General features: G+C 37.7%; 1 protein-coding gene across 1 annotated transcript in view; it reads left to right on the forward strand.

The window, feature by feature from the left end:
• Positions 1 to 332: 332 nt before the first annotated feature.
• Positions 333 to 21,240, forward strand: part of RSPO3 (R-spondin 3) — an 83,165-nt gene continuing 62,257 nt past the window's right edge. Inside the window, exon 1 of the mRNA XM_075864256.1 lies at positions 333 to 1,139. Coding sequence (XP_075720371.1) covers positions 1,043 to 1,139 — 97 coding nt within the window. The 5' untranslated portion in view covers positions 333 to 1,042. The remainder of the gene's footprint in view (positions 1,140 to 21,240) is intronic.

The following is a 21,240-nucleotide window of genomic DNA, read 5'->3' on the forward strand; positions in this document are numbered from 1 at the left end:
AGCTCTTCTATAGCTACATGTATACAGAGATCTTTTCTATTCAGTTATTCTGTGTACTGTAGGTACTGTATGCTCTATGTAACTTCTATGCTGCAGTTATACATTTCACCCCTCTCGCTCTATGGTATAATTCGTCCCAGAGCACAGACTAGGACTGGCTTCCCTTTACACTTTTCTTTCCCCCAAGCACTGCCCAGGTCCCATTGTAATTGACTTGCACACTTAATCTTCGGCTTTCTTTTAAAAAGAGGAGGGGGTGTGTGGAGAGGGATAGGGGGAGGTTAAGTCACTGACATCGGTGTAGTGAGGGGAGTCTGACAGAAGCAGCCAGTCTTATAGAGTACAGCCCTGTGAGAGTAGGCAGTCAGCTAAGGGGGAGGCAGTTGATTTACAGTAACCTATACCAGGCACTCTGGCCTCAGCAAGTCTAAATGGTCTATGTGTTATGAAAGCTCAGTATATATATATACACACATATATAGTATATAGGCAGACCACCTTCTGATGCTTCATCACTTCATCTGGATGGATCACTGAAGCACAGGGAGCAGCTTGGATGTTATATATTACAGCAGAAAAGGATCTTCTGCATGACTTTACCTGGTAGGGCTTCTGGTGAGGTATCCCTTACATTTGGCAATCAGGGATCCTGGATGTTAGATGGATGTAGGAAGCACTTCACAAAGGAGGTGAGTGGTTTTTGGAAATTGACAGATGATCCCACCTGTGTGCAGGAGTTATCTAGTCAAGAAGACTTCTTTCTTGGACCTCTACTACCAGCATAGACTTTGGTGGCAACATGCTACCTGCATCCCACCAAGGGATCCTATCTGCTGACTTGGCCACATCCCTTGTAGGGTAATCTGCCTATCATACCATGCACAAATAGTCCTCTTATCATCCTGTTTAACTAATTGTCCTGTCCACTTATCTTCTGGAAGTCCTTGTGGATTGTGTTTGAATCACCTGGAAGAAGTAGAGACCTGAAGGACACTCCACTCCACACTGAAGAAGCTAGGGGGGGAATCATTACAAGGTTACTATGCAATTGCGACTGCTTTCTTTGTGTTTGATCATTGTGAACTTCTTGGAATACATTGAAAGTCAACACATCCCTAGAGGGAGGCGACATCGAAGAAGTAAGTGTAACTGCTGGTGCATGCAAATATTCACCTGTTCTTGTCTGCTGGGTCCAACCTCTATTATTAGTTCAACCAAATCCTAGGGAAGGTATGATGCACCTGCCCCATTAATGGGTACCTGTGTGTGTATCCTAAGAAAAAGTAATAAAGTCACAAAGACTCACTCTTTTATCCCTTGAAGCTGCTTATTCTATTACCTACCACTATTTTAGAAGGGTTATGTATACAATTAAAGAAGCTGTATACTTTTATGAAGCTGTGCACCCCTTCCCGATAAGCCTGTATAGACATTTTTATTATTATTATTATTATTAGTATTATTCTTTTAATGTACATTTTCAGGCTAAGTTATGCCACTTTATAGCACAACTCACACATTTAAGGACAGACTATGACTATTTCCTTTATGTATTTCAACAAGTAGATGGCAGAGGTAAAACACAAAAGTTCCTTAAATATGTCGTATTTAAGTGATGCACCTATATCTTTACAATAAATGAAGAGCTAGATTAACTACATTTCAGATCTGGACTAAACCAGTCATTTCTATATGTTCAATAAGGAATTCTAGAGACAGACCAAGTACTGGACCATTAAAAAAACGTTATTTCTTGTCAAGGTCTGAATCCATCTTATCAGATACAGATGGAGCTTTTCTTTGTCTTGTTTTGACTGAGCTGGTTAACAGGGGAAACATATACAGTTTCACCTTATGACCGATGGATCTATGCAATTTAAACTGAGATTAAGCCCAGACCACACCAGTGGCAGACGGAATCAGGAGGCAGCTCTGTTCTCCCTTCCATACACTCCTGTTCACATATCTCCAAGTTATTGGCTGGTGTGTTTCTAATGTTAAATCTACATACTCCATCAAACTTCACTGATATAGACAATAGTATCCTAGTTAAGCTCGACCTAGTATTAATGCAGTTTAATACCAGAAATGTAGTGTTACATACTCTACTCCATGAACTATTATTTAGATAGATTTCCTTCTAAGACCAAGACACTGATGTGTCCCCAGGCTGTGATTAAATATGTTAATATCTAAGCCTGATCCAACACTATCACTGGCTTGTAATGAGTTTGTCTGTATACACAGCCCCAAGCAGGATACACAAGTAATACAACAACCCGGCACTCTACTAGTTAAGTTTATTTACTCAGCACATCACTGGTAATTAGTTTGTAATTGGAATGTCTAGCAAATCCTATTATAGCAGATCCCAGCCCGTAACCAGGATCTCATATATATTGTTAGCATTTATCCCCCACATTTTTGTTTCTGTAGATCTGATTACTTCTGGACTAATATTGCTTCCCCTGGAGATGACTATTTCTATGTTTAGATTCCTATTAAGTCGATTTCTAAAAGATATTCTACAAATGATACATAGTAAAGTTGGTCACATATAGCAGAGCTGAGTTTCAGATTTGACACAATTCATTGTGATATCACCATGTGTTATCTACAGGTAATCCCTATGATAATGCACAACGAAATCAGCCCCAAAAAAGTTGAATTCACCTGTGTTAAATTTAATATGGTTTTAAGTATCCGCCAATTACTACTCCGTCTCCCACAAACTTTTAATCTAGATGTACCTGGGGCCATAGCAGATAAGCTTGGCTGGGTAATAAAATGCAGATGAACTGACCAATATGGAAATCCCTGTATCAGTAGGGACATACATCCAGCCCTGTAATCTGATCGTGATAGCAATAAAGGGATTTAAATGTACTTTTCAAGTCCGGAAATTCCTAGGAGGAATATTTAATACATGTGTGATCTCCCCTGAAATGACAGCACATAGTTGTGACTTGCCTGTGCCTATGTGGCTAGATGGAAGGTACATGTGTTCTGACTCTTACTAAACTACCTCAGCAAGAGAGCTCAGTGCGTTACTGTGAAAGTGCTTACAGATGGTACATGAAGGGTGGAAAGTGTCTGCCCTCCAGCAGGCACCAGCAATATGATCGGATCTCCAGACTTTTCCTTGTAAAGCGTTTGTGGCTGCAATGTGTTGCAGATGATACAAAATTGCCTGCATGCAGTAGATAAGTCACATCGCCGTCTTCACACCAAGAAGTTGGGGTGGTTGTGGTCCAAAAATAATATATACTCTAAAAACATAGAAAGTGTCTTAAATTCAAACAATACACATAGTCGATGCAACACAATTGGGATTGTTGAATTAACCCTTAGCTGTCTACTTCACTAAATCCATTTATTTGTATATTGTGTTTTATATACTGCACCAGTTCTTATGTAAATTAAGGACTAGTCTGCAAATTTGTTGGAGCACCATAGTCATGTAAGGCTATGTTCACATCTGGGTCAGGGCTCCGTTCCGACGTTCCGTCTGAGCTTTCCGTACGAACGGAGCCCTGACTGACACAAACTGAAACCCTAGGTTTCCGTTTCCATCACCATTGATTTCAAATGGTGACGGATCCGGTGCCAATGGTTTCCGTTTGTCTCAGTTGTGCAAGGGTTCCGTCGTTTTGACGGGATGAATACCGTAGTCGACTACGCTATTGCCACCAGCATCCAGCCATGTTGTTCCTATAGTGTATCACATGTGGATGACAAGACATAAACTTAAAGGCTATGGAAGCCTTCAAATGTTTTTGGGTTTTTTGCAAATTTAAATCAATGTATTTTTTTTATTCTAATCACTTTTTTAATTGACTGTTATTAAAAAACTGTTTTACTTTTTAAGATACAAATATGTCATAAACATATAATATACATATAGACTGAATTATTTTTTTTTACTAATTTGAAATATTTAAAAACATTCTGATAGAGTATTACTAATAGAAAATGTAAAATTTCACAAGTTTTAGAAGTTCTGTCTCCATGCACCTTGTGCATGCATTGAGATGTATAGCGTTAAGGCAGCTGTGCAATGCACCTCCAACCTCACAATGACGCACAACTATAGTTAGTGTCTAACCCTGACCTTAATATGTAGACTTACCTGCAGTGTTACAGAAACCCACTATCTATCTATCTATCTATCTATCTATCTATCTATCTATCTATCTATCTATCTATCTATCTATCTATCTATCTATCTATCTATCTATCTATCTATCTATCTTTCTCATATCTATCTATCTATCTATCTATCTATCTATCTATCTATCTATCTATCTATCTATCTATCTATCTATCTATCTATCTATCTATCTCTCTCATAATTGTCTGTCTGTCTGTCTGTCTGTCCATTAGCTCTTCTATGTATACAGTACTCTGCCACTCACATTGACATGCCTTTTAAATTAATTACAACTGATAAAGTCTTGGAGAATTGATTCAATTCGGTTTTAATCCCTATTTGCCTATTAAAACACTGTCCTTTGCATCTTTATTTTTTGTTTAAACCTTCACTTATCAAGTTATCATAGCTCATCGTTTTGGCTTTATTTCCAAACGACTCCAAATCCACTTTACATCACATATGGAGAGTATGCATGCTAAGAAAATGGAATAGTATTTGTTGAAACCTTGTCTGCTACTGTCCTTAAACTGCGTGACCAAATAGAATGGAAAAATTATGCAATACATTCAATTCTGTGTCTTTTACTGCCCTCTAGTGGCCCATGTGTGGGGTTTCTGTATAAATAAAACAAGGAAAAGTTTCATTGTAGCAGTAGTGCAGCCTACTTCAACCCTGCTTTTCATTTCTAGATTAAGTTTTGATATACTATATTCTAAAAGGAAATATTCCTTGCCATATGTTTCAGTAACTGTTAAACACATCTTCTGCCATTTCATTGTATCTATTCACCTATAGATGAAGTAAATTAATTTCTTACAGAACAACCTGCACAAATGCAACAATGGTGTGATATACACAAAACCAGGTACCTATAGACCCATATCTATGTTAACAACAGTCACTAATGTTTATTTAGACCAAATTGCAGCAGTGGTTCCATGGTCTGCCACCAGCATCCAGCCATGTTGTTCCTATAGTGTATCACATGTGGATGACAAGACATAAACTTAAAGGCTATAGAAGCCTTCAAATGTTGTTTTTTCCAAATTAAATTAATGTATTTTTTTATTCTAATCACTTTTTTAATTGACTGTTATTAAAAAACTGTTTTACTTTTTAAGATACAACTTCTATATTTCCTGTATACATAGACGCTGTATCGTTCTTTCTTAACCAATTCCGTCAGTTCACTGACACACAGGATCCAACGATCACAACTAAGTTATGAACTTACATGTAATCGATATTAGGTGGAGTTAAGACATGCAGGACCTCTCTCAGCTGAGCCGTCAGTTTAGCTGGACTGACAGAATCAACTGAGACAGAACAATACAGCTTTAATTTATCCTGTATACCTAGAAGCTGTACTGTGAAAAGTACAAAAAAAAATAATAACAGTCAATTATAAAGGTGCTTAGAATAAAAAAATACATTAATTCAATAAAAAACACACCATTCAAAGGTGTTCATAGCCTTTAAAATGTAAAAACTGGTGTCGTTATCAACATTTTCATCTGATTTTGGTGGTTGTAAGGCTTCGTTCACATTTGCGCCAGGGTCCTGTTCCGACGTTTTGACAGAATCAATAGCGTAGTCGACTACGCTACTGATTCCGTCAAAATGACGGCACTCTTGCACAACGGAGACAAACGGAAACCATTGGCACCGGATCGTCACCATTTGAAATCAATGGTGATGGAAACGGAAACATTTGGTTTCAGTTTGGGTCAGTCAGGGCTCCGTTCCGACGGAAAGCTTAGACGGAAAGGGATCTTGGCGCAGATGTGAATGAAGCCTAAGACTGGGAATTGTATTGCTCAGACAGAACAGGATGACCATTTGACCCTTGTTTGCATAAATTAGTAGATACCTTGAACTTATCACCAATCATTGTTAGTTTACATCAGCAAAACAACAAAGTGAAGATAAGAGTCTGTTTGGCAATTGTAGGCTCCATGTTTATCTCACTGAAATTACCTGGATTGTTGTTTTTTTAGGCTAAACATTTAGTAGATTATTTTATACATGACTCCCAGACATATGTATGTATCTAATTATCTTCTCATGACTATAGAAAATATCAGAAGCATTTTGTTCACGGATACTAATATTTATTTAACTCTTGAATTATTTATTATAATATTGTGTTTATATAAATTTTGCCTATTCAAATATAGGGGCATAGCTATAGGGGTGTAGAGGTAGCAATTGGACCCATGCTTTGGTTCCCCAGAGGCTCCTCTATCACATAAGAAGAAAGGAGTATTATTAATGGCACAGTGGTCGCCCTGTTACAGATTTTTCATTGGGGTCCGGGAACTTTAAGTTACGCCTCTGAACAAATATATAGCACTTCACTATAATAAGGAAGTAATATACAGATGTAGCAGGCCTGAATAATTAATGTTAACCTTTTATATGATCCACATATGACACACTGAAATATCACAATGATTTGTGCCAGATGACGGAAGTCAGCTCTGCTGCATCAGTCATTTTCCTGCAGCTATAAAAGTAGACATAGCAGTATTTTTATGATCCTATATTTACATAGCACCATCATATTGTGAACCTTATGACTTGCTGGAACAATATTTTCCAACCCCTGCAGTTGACAGTTGATAAGTTGTTGTAATTTATGACGTAAAAGCGAACATTTGATATGGTTCACAGCTATTTTCTTTTCTTCACTAGATATTATCATGAATACCCCTTTATTCACCAAGTCAAAAATGGCAATTTAATGACAGTAAAGTGTAAATTCATATATAATAAATGGAAGATTCTTCATTGTGACATATTGGAGCAGTTTACAAATATTGAATTGCTTTGCATTTACTTCAGTATTGATTCTTGACATATTGAACTGAGTAAATGAGTAAACTGTGTTCTGATGGCTACCACTTATAGAATGGACTGTAATGCACATTAGTTTTTGGTAGAATCTAGTAAACGTAATACAAGAGATGGTCAGATTCATACAGCTTCATGCCCTTTTACACAGGTACTCATATGAAGGCTTGTTCCCGATCATTGCCCAGTGTAAACAGGGCAGCGACCAGCTCTCGTTTCCATGGCTAGTATTGGGTCATCTAAAAGTTCCTTTAGAAGACAAAGTAACAATGATGACTATAGTGGTGCATAATAAATAATTGTACAAAGGAACATGACAAATAAGCAGGTGTAACACTCCCACAGTATAGATTCCATTGCTCTGATAACTTCAGGTTGGTATTTTGACTGTGTTTTTTGGCAAATGTGGAAATGTAGTCTAGACTGGACTCCATAGGAATATGTATGGAGTAGTTTGTAGGCCTAACCCCTTATTATCTAACAGATGTAATTTGGGTTTCTTTGTTTGTCATTGACCAGGCTATAGGTCCATATGGGCTTAAAGAGGTTGTCCCATGAAGGAAACTAATCACCTATTCACAGGATAGGTGATAAATGTCTGATCACTGGGACCCCCACTGATCCGTAGAAAGGAGCCCCCTTCATCCTCACTGCAGGACAGCAGTGAGAAGGAGTTAAAATAAAGCAGTGATCACGCATGCCGCTCCATTCAGTGTCTATGGGGTTGAGCGCTTTACCTGGCTGTTTCTGCAAGCCATATAGACATTGAATGGAGTAGCAGGGGACATGTGTGAGCAGGAATGGGGGGCTCAGGACCCCCGTTATAGTGATCAGTGGGGGGTCCCAGCGATCAAACATTTAAAAAAAAGTAAAACGCAAATCTCAATCCTAAAACACTGGAGTCATGCAGGATTTCTCTTTACTAATAACCTAGATGCAATGTAAATCGAAATCCATGAGTGGAAGACGGATATCACACGTAGGATACACTAAATCTGATCAAATCTGCCACGGCTACAAAGCATTGTTTGTATAATATTGCAGTTCTAGATATTTTTAAGAAGAAAACATTGACAGCTTGTTCAATATAAGGGTCATGGGTGTGAATTGTAATGAGTAACTAATAAAGCATTAAAGAAATGTGACTATAATGCATTATGTCAACAATGTGCAGGATTAGACAATTATTTTGACATATTGAATGCTGACTTTCATGGGTGAAATATAAACATAAAAACGTAAGAAATGCCTTGTCTTTTTTTTGGAGTATTATCATTATAGAGTTGACCAAGTGGGCGACCTGCTGTGACAGCACAACTGATCTAAAGAATGACTAATATGACAACATAAATGAGCTCAAAATGACATTGAAGAACATAATCACTGTTTTGAATGGTTCAAGATTGTATTGGTTGGAAAACCACATTGGGAGATGACAGCTAAAGACCATATCAGTATGAAACTATACATTACTTTCAGATGTAGAAATATCTGGACCTAAGGGGCTATATTGATGTATCTCATGTGGTCTGGTATCCATGTATATGAGTATATGAGACGTCAGGAATTTTCCAAGTAGTTAGACCCGCAGATTTTTGTACCAGGCACCTACTTGTGCATCCCAATATATGTCAGTCGGTAAACTTAGCTTTGGGAACCCAAACACTGTTTTATTTATGAGCCTTTCCTGTAAATATCATAACGCTAATATCATCCTAGACAAATATTTTATAAACCCACCTAACATGTACTTTCTAATAGCAAAAGCACATACAGACAGTGTTTAGTTATACAATGATACTATACATTTGTATGTGTGATGAAAAGTCAACTTTAAACACCAAAGCTTGGCTTAAAGATGCCATGACAAAGCAGTGAAGGATGGTGTATATAAAATGTATGCCATATTACAGATTGGGTTGTACGAATCTGTAATATGATGCCCAAAGCCTGCTTTGAGCCCATACTGTACCTCCAATTTTATACAGAGGCATGCTGGCATACCATATTACACAGATATTTGTATTGCTTCTAGAGTAGAATATAGTGTCTCATGGATGGACACAGACTTCCTACAGACCCATAATACCATATTGACTATATAGACTGCTGTACAGGGTCTGTTCTAACAGCTTTGCTGTGTGCATGGGCCCTAATCCAGATATATATTTAACTTACAAGTGAAGGACCCAAGATCTTTTATTGTGTGTGTGTGTGTACCTCATAGAGTCCCATGCGTAAAACTTGCATTAAACTAGCCAGCTCTGACTATTGCATATTAGCACTTTTTGTTTCGTACTATTTTATATGACCACTATGCTAGACTAGGTAATACTGTCTAAATACAATATATAGATACATTTCAAATTGTCTTTTCCTGAAAAAATGATTGCAGTCTTTCAAGGTAGTATCCATATTAGTTCAATACTTTTCTTTCTAGACATATGCAATTTAGAAAACACGTTGACAATATTATTAAACACATACAAATATAGGGCTAATTTTCAGTCCACTTTATTTTATTACAATAACAAAACAGTGTATGGTGGGTCTTTAAAAGTACCTAGTTGTTGGTCTTTAACACGAAGAACAAGTCTTGCTGATCTAGAATATGTTGCCCAACTACTATAAACGTCAATGATTTTTTATGAGACTGCTAAAATTCCAAGTCTACTTCTCTACTTTTGGATTAGGAAAAATGTATTAAACCTGATCTACATTTCGGTGGTATATGCACATACCTCCCAGGTGTTCCCAATTTTTAGAGCAACACTCCCTTCATTTGACCCAAATCCCTCTGTCCCCTTTTATTCCTGAAATGTCCTTCTTTTTGTGCAGATTAACTAATACATGTACTGTACTATATTTCACCTGAAAGTGTATATCTGGTTTCCTGGACAGCTTGTATATTTAGCTAATTGTATAATTACAGATTGAGGAGCATGGAAAACATAAGTAAAGTAGATATTTTGCACAATGAACCATAAAGGCTGGGTAGTTTATATTCCATTCCCCTCCTTATATAATACTGAATTTAGAGTTGTATATTAATTTGATTGATTTCAGATTTTATTACCATTAAAAATGAATATACTTAAATGGAATATAAGAATGATAAATATGTTAAACTGGATCTAAGTTTCTTACAGGTCACCATTCAGTTCCATTACCAAAGTCTGAAAAATATTTTATCAAGGCATAAAAGGTTAAGTGTCTGGATAAAAGTGGTAAGAAAAAGTCTTAAATGTTGACCTACATCAGTATTTTCTTTTCTTAATGTTGCCTTCTAATATGCATAGATATTGCATTAAATCTAGGATATACTCATAAAATAAGATCCATAATTCCATTGAAGTGTGAATATGTATAGCCGAAATTGCATTTAAGCATTTCTAGTACATTCCAAAGCACCCAAATTGGTGTTCCGGAAGGCGTCTTTCAGACGTAGTGCGGCTAGAATGTGCTTTCCAATTATATCATTCCCTGTCTACAGACAGAGTCTTGGTTTCCAGAATATCCTTTATGAATTATAATGATGTGGCATCTTAAAGACCCAGCTGGCGCTACTTAGTATGCCATCATACGCTTCGGTAGCTGGACATGCTGAAAATATGTTACAATTATGATTTTGCTATAACCCTATCTGTAGCTAAGCAGTACACCAAATGTTTAATTTAAGATTAAGAAGAACACTATAATAAATACCAATATTATTGTAGTCCTAATTACTTTACATAAGCAAGTCCTCAAAAACGTCTTGCTTTTAGGTTTACATTTTGTAATGTTAATGCATATAATCCATGCGTGCAGATCTTTTAATGCAACTGGATTTTCAAAGATGAAATAGAAACTTAAAACAGATTTGCAGCTCATCTACAAGAATTACAAACAGTATGAAAGTCCATAACAAGTCTGAAAAAGTAATATATGGAAAATGCGTATTAAACTTAGTAAGCTATGTGTCTATGCTTCATATTTTGGACCAAAAAGTGAGTCAATTTGAAAATGAGGTATTATGGTGGATATAGACTTAGAAGTATTGTCTATAAATTTATACTTAGAATGCTAGATGTGTCCTGCAGTCTTACTTTTTTACTACTGTGGTCTATGAAACTTATATGAAGGATTTATTAATAAAAACAAAATCCATTTTTGTTAATCCATTATGTTTTCAAAAAGTGATATATACAAATCTACCATACAAATTAAAAACATTCAAATGAAACTTAACTAGTTGTTATTAAGTTGAGGTTGTTGACATAATACCCATTACCTATCACCAAAAAGACCTATGTGCCTAAAACATAACCTTTATTGTATCGGTTAAAAACATAAACAATAAAGTGTCGAAATTGATACATGACAAAAATGCAATTTGCATGTAACAATGCATCCAAAATGCTTCGGTCACGGATGGGCAAAAAAACCTGTAGACTTAAGGTGATATTACACGGCCCAACGTGGGCCATATAAACGAGTGCCGATTAACGAGACTGCTTGTTGATCGGCGCCGCTTTGCTCTTTTCACAAGGAGCTAGTATGGGGACAAGCGCTAATTACTTGCATCAATCGTCCCCATACATTTGTATCATGTCGGCAGGGAGATGTGCTGCCGACAATAATAATAGTTTAGGCATTTAAAACTATACAATCCGCTAATGAACGATCGCTTTCTCGTTCATCGGCTGATCGTTGCCTTGTTAACACTGGGCAATTATTGTTAATGCTCGTTTGACTGATAATTTGATAATTGGCCGGTGTAAAAGGGCCTTTAGACCAAACGAGGAGCCATTCTGAGTTTTCTTAGTGGCCTCTGAATAGGAATTTTTGCAGAAGTTATTAGGAAAACACAAATTTCCAGTCATGCTGGCTATCTGGCTCCTGGGATGCCTTATCTACACTATGTTTAGTGTGTTAAATTGAGGTTTATTTGCAATTGAATCTGTTACAAGGGCAATAGTAATTGTATAATGTAGGACGTGCAATCATTTTCCTCCTTGACTTCTTGTATGTGTGTTCTTGTGTAGCCATCCACATGTTTGATCTTTCCATTGAGCCAAGAATCAAGTCATGTTTATATAAATTACAATCACATATGTTAATCAGAAATCTTCAATATTGCACGAGGAGATGTGCCAGCATTTTGGAAAATATTGTTTGGGTATACCAGGTTTTTCCACCATAAACGTTTATGATATGTCAACTACTCTAAGTCTTATTGGTGTGGGTCCAAACTGGGAATCCATGGATACCAAAAAATGTGGGTTCACAGTTTCGATTTCCAAGGTAAATCTCCATTAAAGTGAATGACAGATATACTGTATAAACAGGTGAATAAGCTTTAATAATAGAAACGTGAGCTTTATTCATAAATAGAGTAAGAATCGGCAATCCCAGCAACTCCTAATAATTTAAGGATTGGAAGAAGTCCTAATGACAGAGCTTTTAATACTGAAACATACAAACTGTCAAAGCAAATTTGGAGATATATATCTTGTATTTTTCTGCTTGTGTTTCTTGGTTAGTGAGTGAATGCTCATAGGTTAGTCAAGGAAATTCCTCATTGACATAATTGCTTTGTGGGGATGTAGTGCTATTTAGTTCTCAGAGACATTATAAAGCCCGGTTCATACATGTCGTTTTGGAACAGTAGATTTTAATCATTGTTGCATTGTCTCAATAACTTTCCTAGCAGCATTATATGTTCCCACACACAGACAAACATCAGTATCCAAACATTTCAGTTGTTGCCATTCACCATGTCAGTTATATATTCAAAATAAGAAAAAAAATGTTAATTTTAGTATCTTCCTACTTTTCCATTATGCAGCACTCTACATATATATATATATATATATATATATATATATATATATATATATATATATATATATATATATATATATATATATATATATAGATCATCATATTCAGGAGAATTTTTACCATCATAATTGCATAAACTGTCACAATATTGGTAAGCAATGTTCTGTAACTAACCGAAAGTTTATTTAGTATATATACTTAAAGAGTCTCTGTCACCACATTATAAGTTCCCTATCTCCTACATAAGGAGATGGGCGCTATAATGTAGGTGACAGTAATGCTTTTTATTTAATAAAACGATCTGTTTTCACCACTTTAGTAGCGATTTTAGATTTATGGTAATGAGTTGCTTAATGCCCAAGTGGGCGTGTTTATACTTTAGACCAAGTGGGCATTGTACAGCGGAGTGTATGACGCTGACCAATCAGCGTCATGCACTCCTCTCCATTCATTTACTCAGCACATAGAGATCCTTTTAGATCACTATGTGCTTTCTTATACTAACACATTAACGATACTGAAGTGTTTAGACAGTGAATAGACATTCCATGGGATGTCTATTCACTTCGTTACTGTTTCTATGGTAGTTACAGCAGAGGAGGCGTAATCTCGTTGTAACCTGTAATTTACTGCGTAATCTTGTGAAATTACGCTTCCTCTGCTGTAACTACCACAGACAGAGTAACGAAGTGCACAGACATTGTGAATAGACATCCCGTGGAATATCTATTCACTGTGTAAACACTTCAGTATCATTAATGTGTTAGTATAAGACAGCACATAAGGATCTAGCAGGATCCCTATGCGCTTAGTAAATGAATGGAGAGGAGTGCATGACGATGATTGGTCAGCGTCATACACTCCTCTGTAAAACGCCCACTTGGTCTAAAGTAAAAACACGCCCACTTGGGCATTAAGCAACTCATTAGCATAAATCTAAAATCGCTAATAAGGTGGTGAAAACAGATAGTTTTTTTCAATAAAAAGCTCTGCTGTCACCTACATTATAGCGCCGATCTCCTTATATAGGAGATAGGGCACTTATAATGTGGTGACAGAGCCTCTTTAACATTATGCCACCTACCAGTGTTTATATCACCAAAATCCATGTGAATTCAAATCTAAATTACATGAAAAAGACATACACAAAATATTCTATAGCTTTATACGGTACAACGTAGTCAGAGTGTCGTGAAATTGGCATCATAGGAGAGCAGTACTGACAATTGCTGTTCTCTATCATCATAAAACAGTACATGATGATCTCCTGCCGCTGACAAGCCTGCAGCAGTATCATCTGCTGTTGACATAATAAGTTCTACTTCAGAATTAGGAAACATATACAAATTCATGAGCATCCAGAAAGGGCTGAAAAAACAACAATGCACACCAACCAGAAACTCAAATCATTTCATGGATGTTCTTCAATTACCATCACACTGGACTGTATTTGTAGCTTTATGGCAAATACAAGATGCAATTCAAAATTTAAAATACTCAGGTCTAAATAAATTATCTACTAAATTGTAGAATATATTCTTAGACATATTAGTTGAAGTATTTGTACATTGGTAGCGTTCCTCCAAGAAACTCATATAAGCTTATTAATGTATGACCCACAAACTGGGCAAAGATAAATCATGATACCATTAACTGCAAAATGTACATACAAATTCTGGTATACAGAACAAAGAGATTTCATGCAAATTAGACAAGCGACAGATGATTAGAATTAAATATGATTCATTGTAAGACTTCAAGGAATGCATAAAACTGGCATAAAACACCCCTATCTTCTTGAAAAAGTGCATCAGAAATTGTTGCCCTGAATCTTCTGCCCCTTTGATTTAGCAATAGAAGCACCAGCTGAAGCAAGAGTCTATCTAGACACTAGAAGATGAATATCTCATGGCCATATTGAATTGAAAATAAACTTCTAGGCTAATGACATTTTACTATACCTTTAAAGCCAATATGTAGCCTTCAAAGTCTCTTCATTTCTCTCTTCAAAGTCTCTTCGTCTGAAACCACTTCTCACTTCTCACTTCCCAGTTCCTATCTTCACAGTCAAGTTTGGCCTTCAAATGCAAATATTTTTTAGCTTTTGCTACACCTCATTCTGAATACTTTTTTATCGACATAGCTATGTAGGGTTCTTTATAAACTTTATGAAATTTACTCGGAGGGTGAGTTATAGTTTTTTAGGCACAATGTAATAGTATGGTACATATACATTAGTGTTGAATTTATATAGATTTTTATTTTAAGGGAAACGAGACAGTTCTATCACATGATATGTTACAAGTATTTTTCAGGTTATTGGGGTAATGGGGATACCAATTATGTGTATGTTATTTGAGGTGGTGGGGAATATACTCAGTAAACATTTATTTTTAAAAATAACTTTTAATGTAATATTTATGACTTTTTTTTAATATAATTTACTTTTCTTAATTTTTTTTTAAATTCTCTTTAAGGACACTTTGATCCCAATTTCTAACTAATAATATACTGGCATATGTCTATTATTACACATGTAGTTGTTAGGCAATGGGAAAAGCCCCAAAGTCCCATTTTCGCAGACCAATTCTGGCTATTAAAGTGGGAGTGTGGCTGAGACACACACACACACACACACACACACACACACACACTTATCTTCGCTTGAATTTGGTCAAGGACTGCTAGTTCTCATGAAACCAATTCAATACAGTATCGCGACATGCTGGCAAAACCCTCAACAGGCTGCAATCCACATCACAAACACTGGGTGGCCACACATAGACATCTTGTGACAGAGTCTTGCGAAATCAGTTTTTTCTTCAAAGCTGTTCATCTCGCGCCACACATCTCAGGACATGTTGAGATAAGGACAGGCAAGGACATGTGTATGATTGAAATGTACCCAGCCTGGTTCTCTAATCATTACATACCCCTAGATGTCTCGTTTTTATAGGCTGTTTTATCTGATTTACTAACTATTGGAAATGTATTATCTGTTAAATTAATTCTTTGTTCAAGTTGAACTAATTATTTTGCCCAATTACAGATTGTCACTGAAAAATTTGCCTTGGATAAACCCATAGTAGTTATATATGAAATATCTTAATTATAAATCTGACCCTTTTAGCGTCTATAAACACTTTTGGTTTGTTTACACTGTAAGTTTACATGGGTAGGGTTAATACTTAACATATGCCTTTACTGTTATATTAGAGAGGATTGTTTCATTGACATTTGTACTTTTATTTTTATTTTATTTTACCCCTTCCCCCAATGGGGCACTTCCATTGTTAGGCTGGATTCACACGATCTATTTTCAGACGTATACGAGGCGTTTTTTGCCTCGTTTTACGTCTGAAAATACGTCTCAAATACGTTGTCAAACATCTGCCCATTACTTTCTATGGGTATAACGCTGTATTGTTCCCACGACGCGTAATTTTATGCGTCGTACGGCAATTACGACGCGTAAAATTACACCTGGTAAAAAGAAGTGCAGGACACTTCTTTGGACGTTTTTGGAGCTGTTTTCTCATAGACTCCAATGAAAACAGCTCCAAAAACGGACGTAAAAAACGCCGCGAAAACAGACGGAAAAAACGCCGCGAAAAATGCGAGTTGCTCAAAAAACGTCTGAAAATCAGGGGCTGTTTTCCCTTGAAAACAGCTCTGTATTTTCAGACGTTTTTGGTCACTACGTGTGCACATACCCTAAAGAAAAAAAATAAGTGTTAGGATATATTGATGTAGCAAAGCTGAATTTGTCATTTTAATATCTGGCATTATAGTTCTCGGAGGTAAATTAATACAGTAGGTGCACCTACAGATTACCACAGGATATACAATTTCATGTCACATGCAGTAAAGTCAAAAGCTAAACCTGTTTGCTATATTTGACAATCTTAGCTCTCCTACATCTGTACATGAATATGGCACAAACCGGATCATTTAGGCCACATTTAGACGAGCGTAGCTAACCTCGGACGTGAAAAACAGCACCTTGCAGAGCACGTTGTCACGGATCCCCCAAAGACTAGTGTCTATGGAGGAATGTGTGACACGCAGTAAAATCGGACATGTCCTATTTTTTCACGGACCCTCCACACCCTCCGTTAAAACAACAGTTGTGTGAACGGCCCCATTGAAGTACATGAGTCCGTGTGACGGCCATTGTTTTAACAGCCGTCACACGGACTACATATATGCTCCTCTGAATGAGCCCTTAGGGTATGTTCACACGTAGTCAACAAAAACGTCTGAAAATCCAGAGCTGTTTTCAAGGGAAAACAGACCCTGCTTTTCAGACGTTTTTTTACCAACTCGCATTTTTCCCGGCGTTTTCACGCCGTTTTCGCGGCGTTTTTTACGTCCGTTTTTGGAGCTGTTTTCATTGGAGTCTATGAGAAAACAGCTCCAAAAACGTCCAAAGAAGTGTCCTGCACTTCTTTTGACGAGGCTGTATTTTTACGCGTCGTCGTTTGACAGCAGTCAAACGACGACGCGTAAATAACAGGTCGTCTGCACAGTACGTCGGCAAACCCATTCAAATGAATGGGCAGATGTTTGCCGACGTATTTGAGACGTATTTCCAGACGTAAAACGAGGCAAAATACGCCTCGTATACGTCTGAAATTTGGCCGTGTGAACATACCCTTAGAGTGATCCCTGTTTGGGTGCATAGACGACATAGCACTTTCCTTGGAACGGTTTGCTATACTCATCTGTGCAAATGATGTCTTATAAATATTTGTTCTTAATCCTTTTCGCTGAAATTAAACAAAGGGTAAGTAGCATCTCCTAAGTGATAACGCTCGTTCATTTTAGTTAGTGTAAAGGCTACGCCTGGAGAAAATAGCTTAATGCTCCATAAAGCTTAGTGTAAAACCTGTACTGAAGACAGTGTAGTGTGCAGTAATGTGAGCCGCACTGTGTTATCATTAGGAACAATAATTGCAGATGCCGCAGACTGTTATTCTAACTTGTGATGCTTCACGGTCTACATGAAAAACGTGTTGGTAAATCACACAGAAAGAATGTGGACATTACCCTTTGAATCAGTTTTGTTTTTTTAATAACGGGCTTCGACTGAAATTTTAGAAAAAGCATTAAGGGCCACTATTATGATTAACGTGCATCAGTAAAAAGAAAAAGTACACTCACTACTCATGCACAATTTACCAAAAGCTGTTGGAATGTTGCATAAGAAGGGAAAAATGTGGTGAAGAACACATCAGATTCACTTGATTCTGTACGAGAATATGGTTGTCAAGGGTTTATTGCATGTCAGGACCCCACACATCAAACAATAATAGACAGTGCACAGATTCCTTTCACACTGATGTAAGAAAAATGGAGCCAGAATGGATGACAACTATATGAAATGAAAATATATGCCATTTTCTACTATATTGTATCAATTCCACATGCTCTTCAAGATCTCTGCTTGTAATCATTGAATGTGAATCTTCATTGTTTAATTCCAGAGGGTAAACATCTGTCCAAGTCATGTGATTATCACACAAGGGTACGAATCATTATATTTGACATAACTGTATTATTATCAGCAATGCACTTGTGTGATCATTAACTGTATAAGCTACACAATGAATTAACTTTTTAATGCTCGGACCCAAATACACCTTTAAATGATAATTTATCACAGTAGTACATTATTTTTTTTCCTAATCCGACAATAATTTTGAGGTTCTTAGGAAGTATATTGAAAGAGAACTGTGCATGACACTGTCGTTGACATGATTTTCACAGGGTAAATCAATTCTTTGCACAGCCTTGAGTACATATTTTCTACTCATACCTTTATACACATTATAGTCATAGCATCTGGGACCTGCACCCATCTCCCAAACGTGGTCCACTGACCCCGTCCTACCTGGTGAGGCAGTCGCCGGCCTCTGCATCTAGGCGACGCATAGGTGTACAATTGAGCTACGCTGTTTCATACCTCTAATTCATTTCTATAGGGGTTATGGAAATGGCGTAGCTCATGTCCTGTGGTGGCAAAACCCCTTTAACTGGTCCAGGTCCGGGCTATTTTGAGCCATTAAGTTAGTAAAAATGGCCTATTTAAACGGTGTTAGTTAAAGGGCTATAACTTTTTTATTTGTTGGGCTAGCGATGGTTTTTGTAACATTTTTTCCATAAACAACGCAGGTCTTTTAATACACATTATTTTCACTATTTTAGAATTTTTAGGCTTATACGATAGCTTGAAAATAATAGTCAAAAAATAAGCTTTTTACCGTCAGCTAAGTTTTTCAGGTAATAATATAGTTTTACTCTAAAATATAACTTTTATTTGTGATAGTCATTGTCTACTGTCAATTTTGATATATTCATATCTATTTTAGGGTAATGTGGTCAGGGCTAGCACTACGACAATGATTGGCGGAGGGAACTATTTTTTGGGTGGGTATTTTTTGTGTATTTATTATTTTGTTTATTTGCACTTTATTTTACTTTTATTATTTTTTTGTTATTATGGTCTGTCCCTCAAAAGGTCAGATAAGAAAAGGTTTTTTTCTTTTACACCATGTTTTTTCCATTGAAACATTTACAGGGGAAATCAGCCCTCTTATAGTGACTATTGTCACTAAGGGCATGTTCACACGTGGCGGATTTCCTCCGCAACTGTCCGCATCAATGCCGCACAGAATCTGCGTTGCAGATTCTGCGGCGGATCTGCCCAAAATGTGCAGAAAATTGATGCGGACTAGCTGCTGCGGACTGCGGGAAAAGTGCTTCCCTTCTCCCTATCAGTGCAGGATAGAGAGAAGGGACAGCACTTTCCCTAGTGAAAGTAAACGAATTTCATACTTACCGGCCGTTGTCTTGGTGACGCGTCCCTCTTTCGGCATCCAGCCCGACCTCCCTGGATGACGCGCCAGTCCATGTGACCGCTGCAGCCTGCGCTTGGCCTGTGATTGGCTGCAGCCGTCACTTAGACTGAAACGTCATCCTGGGAGGCCGGACTGGAGACAGAAGCAGGGAGTTCTCGGTAAGTATGAACTTATATTTTTTTACAGGTTGCTGTATATTGGGATCGGTAGTCACTGTCCCGGGTGCAGAAACAGTTACTGCTGATCGCTTAACTCTTTCAGCACCCTGGACAGTGACTATTTACAGACGTCTCCTAGCAACGCTCCCGTCATTACGGGAGCCCCATTGACTTCCTCAGTCTGGCTGTAGACCTAGAAATACATAGGTCCAGCCAGAATGAAGAAATGTCATGGTAGTAAAACCAATATGCTCCGCAGCACACATAACATGTGCATGACAGCTGCGGACTTCATTGCGGAAATTAGAATCTCCATTGAAGTCAATGGAGAAATTCCGCCATGAGTCCGCCACTGCTCCGCAACAGACAGAGCATGCTGCGGACACCAAATTCCGCTCCGCAGCCTATGCTCCGCAGCGGAATTTTACGCATCGTCTAAACGAACACTGCTAAATTAAAGTGGAAGTCAATGGACAAACGGCTCCGCTGCGGATTAACGCTGCGGAGTGTCCGCAGCGGAATTTAAGTGAAATTCCGCCACGTGTGAACCCAGCCTAATAGTGCTGTGCTGGGTCTAGTTAGACCCAGCAGCAGCCTCTTACTAACAGCATCCTGGCGATCATGTAAGCAGTCACATGATTGCCTGGACCAATAGTCATTGAGCGCTATGTACAAGCGATCTGAGAAGACAAAAGTAGTGAAAGCTGCTTCTGTCTTCTCTTCAGGGTTCCTGACAGTCATTGATCGCTCGGGCAGCCAACCAAAACCTGTTCCGTAAATACACTATGGCGCTTTTTTTAAAAACCTCAAACCAGGGAACCAGTTAAAGCAGTTCTCTTATAAAGACAACCCCTCCCAATATGCCCTATTAGAGCATATGGACATCACTTTGTTGCACTATGTACTTTGTAGAACATTCATCTGCAAGAAGCTACTGAAGGGGCTGGCTGGGGATTCCTCCAGAACAATCTGCTCCAAGGGGAAAAATAATACCCCCTGAACACCTATTTTTCTTTTTCCGATTTTTATAGCTGGTTATACCAGGTCTGCTGTCCTCCAGCTGTTTATTTACATCGATCCGTTTATACTGGGCATGCGCAGTACCTTTCATTTGCAGTAAAACCCAATGGAAGGGCTGTGCAGGCACAATGTATGGATTTGTACAGAGCATGCGTGGTTCAAAGAGAGATTCTCATGTGCAAACTGGATGCCTCGACGACTGGACAACTGAGGGAACGTCACTGATGACGAGCCGTTCGGGGAACAAGCGGGAAAAAGACTTAGTCCGGAAATTCAGAACAGTGAAACACGAAAATTTGATAGGGGCAGCGTCACGTAACCGAAGTTGCAATAAGAAGATATCAAGATCTTTCAAAAGGTAAGTATATTA

The sequence above is a fragment of the Rhinoderma darwinii genome, chromosome 4 (genome assembly GCF_050947455.1).
Source record: "Rhinoderma darwinii isolate aRhiDar2 chromosome 4, aRhiDar2.hap1, whole genome shotgun sequence".
Taxonomy (NCBI): Eukaryota; Metazoa; Chordata; class Amphibia; order Anura; family Rhinodermatidae; genus Rhinoderma; species Rhinoderma darwinii.